The following is an 8,175-nucleotide window of genomic DNA, read 5'->3' as shown; positions in this document are numbered from 1 at the left end:
GATGTGTGGGATCATTACACCAAAGTGAAAGACTGAAAGGTGGAGATTCCCGTGAACCTAGATGCAAGTGCAACTACTGTGGTGCTGATTATGCTTGTCATAGCAGAAGAGTTGGCACGAGTAGTTTATAGGGTCATTTACAGAAATGTAAGAAGAATCCACACCGGGAAAATGATAAAAGGCAGAAGGTGCTTAACTTTCAAAAGGCAGCTGGTGGAGGCACAAATTTGCTAGCAGTGACATTTAACAAAGTAAGGTGTAGGAATGCGCTAGCGAAGTTTGTGGTGCAAGATGAACAGGCCTTTTGAGTGGTTGAAGGTGTTGGATTCAAGGAATTCATTAATGAATTGCAGCCAAGTTCGTTCTCCCTAGTCGAATTACTGTTGCTACTTGCTAGGGACATAAATCATTTATATTCGAGGGAGAGAGCAAAATTAGTTGAAGAACTAACATATGTTGGTCAAAGTATTTGCTTAACAACGGATTGTTGGACAGATCGGACTCAGATTTCGTATATGTGTATCACTGCACATTATGTTGATGCAGAATGGAATTTGAAGAAAAAGATTATAAGCTTTTGTCAAATTGCAAACCATAAAGGCGAGACAATTGGTAAATTGATTGAGTCGTGTTTGCTGGAATGGGGAATTGAAAAAGTTTTCACTGTGACGATGGATAATGCATCAGCTAATGATGTGGCTGCTGGTTTTATAAGGAGGAGGGTCAATGCATGGAAAGGGTCCGTTCTCGGTGGTGAGCATCTCCATGTCCGATGTGGTGCTCATATTGTAAATCTAATCGTGAATGATGGTTTACATAAATTGCATGATTCAATAGCTGCCATCCGGAATTCTGTGAGGTATATCCATTCATCTCTAGCAAGGTTGCTGAAATTCAAAGCTTGTGCTGAAAAAGAAAGAATCAATTACAAAGGGGGTTTGGTTTTAGATGTTGCTACAAGGTGGAACTCCACCTACATGATGTTAGACGTGGCCTTGAAATTTGAGAAGGCTTTTACAAGATATGAAGAGGAAGATGACAAATTCCTGAGTTTCTTCGTAGAAAAATAAAATGGCAAGAAGCTAATTGGACCGCCAACTTCTACTGATTGGGAATCTGCTTCTGTTTTTGTCAAATTTCTAGCTACATTTTATGATGTTACTCTGAAATTTAGTGGAACTTTGCACGTAACATCAAATAATTTTTATCACGAAATTTGTGAGATTCACTCTCAACTGAATGATTTTGTTGATGCAAATGATCCATTACTATCTCTCATGGCTGCTAGTATGAAGGAGAAGTATGATAAATATTGGGGCAATGCTGATAACATTAACCCATTATTGTTTGTGGCTGTTGTATTGGACCCTCGATACAAAATGAGATATTTGAAGTACTGCTTTGAAGCTGTGTATGATTTTGCAACAGTTGCTAGGCTGATTGTCAAAGTGGAGTCAGTTTTGCAATCTTTATACACGTGCTATAATGTTGGATCAAAAGGTGCTGATAATCAGGTTAGTTATTTTATTCAAGTGCCTTAACTTCTAAATGTGATTTTAATTTTGCTACTGTAGGTCTGGAAAGTTGTTTAGATGATGTCTGCAATTTTGTTTAATTGTTAAAATAATACAGTTACTCTGAAGATCTTAATCTATTACATCATGAAGATATGAAATAGCCACAGTTTAACATTAGAAAGTAATAAATCTTGGACTTTTACTGGTGATCTTTAATTTATCCTATAGTTAATTTTCCTGGTGAACTTTGCACTAAACTTTTATGTATCTCTGGAAACTCTTTAGGACACTATTCAATCTCCAGAATACTAGAACTAATTACTTTGATGCTTGTTCATAGAAATTGAGGAATTGAGTTTGGTACGGCAAACATGTACAATAAGAGAAAGTATGGCCAAACTAGCTCACACTCTCACAGGATTATCTAGTGCCATAACACACTAGGCAGTAGGCATAAGTGTCTTTAATTTTGGCCGTAATGTTATCATTGTTTTGTACAATTGTTTTTTGTGGAAGTTATATTTCATTTCCTGACTTATACTTTACTTTAACAATTGATATACAAGTTTCTCTCCTTTCTTTTAATCTCATCAGATGTAACTAGCAAATTATATTAATTTGAACATAAGCTTCTGCATGTTAGTTACAATTTGGTACTTGTTGCTGTTTAAACTAATAAGTTAAATTATAACAGGAGATCCCGCGCCAAAAAATGTTGCTGGCAGGAGCAGATTATTGGATAATTTTATGCAACGACAGCAGATGGAGACAGTCTGGAGCAAAAATGAAATTGATAAATATTTGGAAGAAGAATCTCTCAATATTTGGTACATGACTTTATCATTGATTGCTAAGAATGTTCTCGCTATTCCGGTATCCACTGTTGCTTCTGAGAGTGCATTTAGTACTACAGTTAAACCTCGATTAAGTAATATCCGATAAAGTAATAACCTTGCTTAAGTAATAAAATTTGTCGGTCCCAACTTGGGTCAATGTTGTAAAGTAATATTTTCGCTAAAAGCATAAGATAATAAAAATTTAGAAATTCATTAAATGCCCAGGTAATATGTAAAGTAATAATTCATGAAATAAATATATATATATATATATATATATATATATATATATATATATATATAATGTATATGAATTACAAAATTCAGTTCTTTTTAAATATATGAATAAAATACCGATATTTTGTTTTTTCTTTCCACCAAGGTCAAATTAATCTCATCCTTGACTTTTATGTAAAGCATAAATGACTCCAAGTATGTTTTACACATGTTGTATATATAGTTAACCTCAAAGTATTGTTATTTAATATTAAGTTTTATGTTCATGAATTTATCTTTTAGAATTACAATAAATATTAGGTGATTGAGTTTCAAGATGATGTACAATGCTTATACAATGCACATATTACAGTACATGCATGAATTTAGTTTTCACATATGATTAGTTATTATAAAAATAATTTTAAATTAAATACATTGCATGTGACTGATTCTTACTTTTAAAATAATGAATTATAATTTGTAAACATATAGAAATCGGTAAAAATATAAAATATTACTTTATCGATAAAGTAATAAAATATTATTATATCGATAAAATAATAAATTCGGTAAAGTAATATTTTTTTCCGGTCCCAAGAGTATTACTTTAAAGAGGTTTAACTGTAGTGGGCGAATATTGGACCCGTTTCGAAGTTCTTTAAGTCCAAAAATGTTGGAAGTTCTTATTTGCACTCAAAGTTGGTTGAAGGAACAGGGGCAATATGGTGGAACAAAGCTAAATGAATGTGTGGATGACATTCATTCTTTTGATTTTTTAAGTGGAGGTAAATAATTATATAAAATTAGATTAATGTGTGCTCCTCTGCATTTTACTTATGTATGTTTTTCTTTTATTTGTAGATGAGAATGAGAAGATGGACAGTCGGACATCGAAGGAGAAACTAAAGGGCAAGATTATCGATGTTATTGACGCGTGATTCATCACGATTTGTGTTGCACTTTTATCTTGTTTACCACTTCTGGACAAATTCTCTTTTGTTTTGAGAAAGACTGTTAAATTTAAGTAGTTAATCTTTTAAATGGATGATTGTAATATTAAGTAACAGTAGGTGGACAATATTTTGGTATGTATTAAGTTCCAGAACAGGGCAGATTGACAATGACAGTTTATTTTGCTGCCTTTTTTATTTTTGCTTTTGAAACCCAACCCAAACCGAACCAACCCAACCCAACCCAAATTTTAATTAGCAAGGTTGGGTTGTGTATATTTTTTTTAGTTAATGGGTTGATTTTTTACAAACCGAACTAATTGGGTTGGGTCATTTTTTCTCCCTAACCCGACCGACCCAACCCGTGTTCACCCCTACTTGTCATCAAGATTGACATATTCATAACACCTGGAAATTGAAAAGTTTTGAAAATCATCATTAGTGTTGATGCTAGTGTCTTTTAGCGTGAAAGTCACATGTTTCACTTGAGCTTGATATTTGCTGATGAATGGTACCTTACACGATATTTTTTGTCGTATTTTTACAAAAAAATATTATCTTCAAATAAAGGAGTGTGCAAAACCCCTCCAACAAGAGCCAGTGATAGCCAAAAGTGTGGAAATTTGGCAATGTAATTATCATTTGAGATTGTCTACGAAGCTGAAAGCTTGAAAATCTCTGAAAGCTCTGTGGTATCGAAATAAAATTCGCAACACCGCAGAACGAAGAAAATTAGAATTTCGTCTATGTATATGAATTTCATTTGGTTATTAATTAGTTTTTAATGGTCAATTAAAGGATTATCATGAGATATGTGATACATATTAAGTTTAGTGTATATATATAGAGTTTTACTCCAATAGAAACCTGCTTAGTCTAGAAACTAAAAACCAAGCTGAAATATCACTAAATCCTAAAGCAGATACCACTAAATTCTTAAACAACCACATCTCCACCTCTATCTTCACCAACCCCACCTCCACATCCGCCATTGCCACCACCTCCGTCATCACCTCTTCCATAACCACCACCACCTCTATGCCACCCGCCTCCTCCATCTCCACCTCCATTATTTCTCTAACAACACAATTTCCACCTCCATCTTCACCAACCCCATCTTGGTCGCTGCTTCAACCTCCTTCAGCCCCGTTCATACTTCTTTCTCCACCTCGGCTCAACTTCAAAACGCGGCGGAGCCGCCACTATTCCGGCAACGCTCCAACCCCCTACTTCAAGTCACCCACACCTTCGCTACAATCATCCTTCCTCCATCTCTACCTTCACCTCCACCATCTCCACCACCGTCACCACCATTTGAATCGAAAACGTGAACAGATCTGGAGATTTGAGCAGTTTTTCAAACATATATGGAGATTCTGGGCTGTTTCTGCAAGTTTTCACTAATTCTTGCAACACATATCACTAAATACTAAAGAGAATATCACTAAATTGTACTGCGAATATCACTAACTTGTATTGGTTTCTAGTTTTTATTTTAAAAGTGGTTTCTATTTGATCATGAGCCTATATATATATATATATATATATATATATATATATATATATATATATATATATATATATATATATATAGGGGTGGGTTCTGGTACAAACTTACAAACTTACAAACTTTATGCGTTCAACACATATATAATTTGAGTTCAACATTTTTTAACATATTTTGTTGAACATCGATTAGAATTGTGTTGGAAAAGTACATAAACTACTTTTTAAATGTGAGAACTAAGTTAAACGTATTATATAACTAATATTTATGATTCTAGACCCTACCCAAACCCCAGAGGTATAGTTTAAGCATCTTTATAGATATATTCAACATAATGATAATTAGTGTTCAACACCCGATGTTGAACCCCAGTTACAAATGTGTTGAATGCACGATTTATTTACGAGTTTTTTCTAAAAATTGTGATGATTTTTCAAGAATTTTCAACATGGATATATTCTATAACTAAGGATTAACACGATGGGAGAATAAAAAAAAGTTTGCAAGTTTGTAACTTGAAAAAGTTTTTTATTTGATCCTATCCCTATATATATATTATGTAATACATATACTAAGTTGTAATGTATTATCTTGATGAATAAGTGATCTCATTATTGGATTTAGATGAAGTTTGTTACAGGATCATGTAATGATTGTCATGTAACTTGAGAGTGAATCATTATCAAAATATGTTTGGGTTAATTTGATTAATTAATGCACGTGATCGATCATCATATATGTGCTAAAATAAAAATTAGATTTACAAAACACAAAGCAAGAGTGGAATCTTTGATTTAGGAACTATGATTAACCTAACCAGGATTGTCAAAAAGTTCAAAAAATCTGATATCCGTCCGAAAAATCCACATTCGTATCCGAGATAAAGCGGATATTATCCGTATCCGAGACAAAGCGAATATTATTCGCATCCGAATCCAACAATTCCGGATACGGATACAAATATAGGCATATCCGTATCCGATTATATCTGAATCCGAAATCAAATATATATGATATTTAAATATTATATATATATATATATATATTATTTTATAATTTTGTAATGTGTGTATTTATATATGTATTCATAAAATAATATATTTATATAAATTTTATATGATTGTAAAATATTGTAGACATACATCGTAATATTATTTGAGTTTAATATTTTAAAGATAAAAAATATATATTGAAAGATGAATAATCACAGAAATGTGTGACTTGAATAAGAGACTTGAGCGTAAAATTAGACCACGTATACTAGTAGACATTCAAAACTTAATTGGCGTACGATTTAATGACTCAATATTCACTTACTAAGGTTGAGTTTGAGATTGATTTAATGGAAGTAAAAGTAGCCTTAAAACTAGTGTCTAGCATGTGACGAAAATAATGTTCACATAATCATAATATGGCATGATTAGCAAGCGGCGACAAAAATAAATCAAAAACCCCATCTTTCATAAATGTCATTTTATTCACTCTTAGTTATAACACACTCTACGATTATTTTATTTTTTTTGAAATTACACACTCTACGATTATTTGATTGTATAGATTGTTAAAAACGAAAAAACTTGTATTGTATGACAGTTAATCTCACACAAATAATTTCTCGTAAAAATTATAACTCCACGTACTTAGACACTAATTTGACCACATATCACATATGCTTGCGTATGTAAAACAATCTTACAATGTTGTTAGGTCCAGATATGATTGTAGAAGGGGGGGGGTTGAATACAATCAGTACCAAATCGTCGCGGAAGTGAATCTGATTGAATATGATTTGTTAATCAGATTATAATTAATTAATATAACAATGTTTGAAGTCGTTATATAATTAATATGGTTCAGTTTTAATGTCCACTAAAGTTCGTAGAATAAATTCGACAGGGTATATTCTAGATTTAGTGATTAAAACAACCGGGTTATCAAAGCACAGAAAACTGTGGATATAACGAACAAGCAAGTTACTAACAACTTGAAAGCTTTACAAATGCTTTGAATACAAAGTGAATGAACACTTTCAAATGAAGAAACCAAGCCATATTTATAGGCAAGGCTTTGTACATGCAAGACAATCACTAGACAAGACAATTACAAGCTAGCAAAGACAATTACAAGAAGGGTAAGACAATCTAGGCTTGGGCAAGACAATAAGGGGCAAGGGAAGACAATCTCAGATTGTCTACCAAGCTTCAACCAAGTCAGTAAGACAATCAAAAGGGAAGGGAAGACAATTCCTTTGTCAGAAAGACAAACACTACAAACGGCAAGACAATGGAGGATTGTCTTGCACACCTTAAGCATTCGGCAAGACAAGACAAACAGATTGTCTTGCTGGAAGTGTGTCTCTCGGCAAGACAAGACAAACAGATTGTCTTGCAGACTTACACATGCCTTCGGCAAGACAATCTTCAAGGATTGTCTTGCACACCATTGAAATGAATCGGCAAGACAATTAGAGATTGTCTTGCTGATTCAATCAAGGCTAATGCAGACAATGAAGAATTGTCTTGAAAGCATGATGAATCCACTCGGCAAGACAATCCAGAATTGTCTTGCTGAGGTGATTTTTGTGATTAAATAAAGAAATAAAATGGTATATTAAAATAGAAAATTATTCACTTAATTAATTTAATCATATAAATTCATAAATTAAATTAATTCGAGAGTGAATTAATTTAATAAATAAATTACATAATTAATATAATTATTTGAGAAGTGAAATAATAGTCTATTAAAATATTTAATCACACAATCTTCAGTAGAACAACTTCCGGTCTTCTTTAAACTTGAATAATTTCTTCTTGATTTGTCGAACGAGCGAACTACCACTTCTGCTTGACTTCAAATATTTAATTTGGATAACTGATACATAGATGTACTGTCTGGTTCATCTGTATCTAGTTAAATCAAATATTCTTCGTCAAATAAACAATAAGAATTTGGTTAGTTCGTCGAGTCTTCGTCTTGTACGTACATCTTCATTAAATGGAATCTTCTGATGAAATAAAGTATAGAAACTTTATGTCTTCTGAATTCCTGGACGTGCCACAAAAGATTATTTGTGCACTGAGGCTTGAACATATTAATGAACTTCTTTCAGTGGCGTGCAGCAGCATCCTGGAACTTATCTGACA

General features: G+C 32.8%; 1 protein-coding gene across 1 annotated transcript; it reads left to right on the top strand.

Annotated features, from left to right (window-relative positions):
• The first annotated feature begins 515 nt into the window (after nt 1–515).
• On the top strand, nt 516–3,510 carry LOC135152744 (zinc finger BED domain-containing protein RICESLEEPER 2-like). The gene is made up of 4 exons (XM_064093832.1): nt 516–1,050; nt 1,144–1,514; nt 3,282–3,357; nt 3,434–3,510. The coding sequence occupies exons 1-4, from the start codon at nt 516–518 to the stop codon at nt 3,508–3,510; spliced, it is 1,059 nt and encodes a 352-aa protein (XP_063949902.1).
• The last annotated feature ends 4,665 nt before the right edge of the window (nt 3,511–8,175 follow it).

The sequence above is a fragment of the Daucus carota genome, chromosome 5, assembly GCF_001625215.2.
Source record: "Daucus carota subsp. sativus chromosome 5, DH1 v3.0, whole genome shotgun sequence".
Classification (NCBI taxonomy): Eukaryota; Viridiplantae; Streptophyta; class Magnoliopsida; order Apiales; family Apiaceae; genus Daucus; species Daucus carota.
The sequence above is the reverse complement of the archived record's forward strand: the minus strand, read 5'-3'. Positions and strand labels throughout refer to the sequence as shown.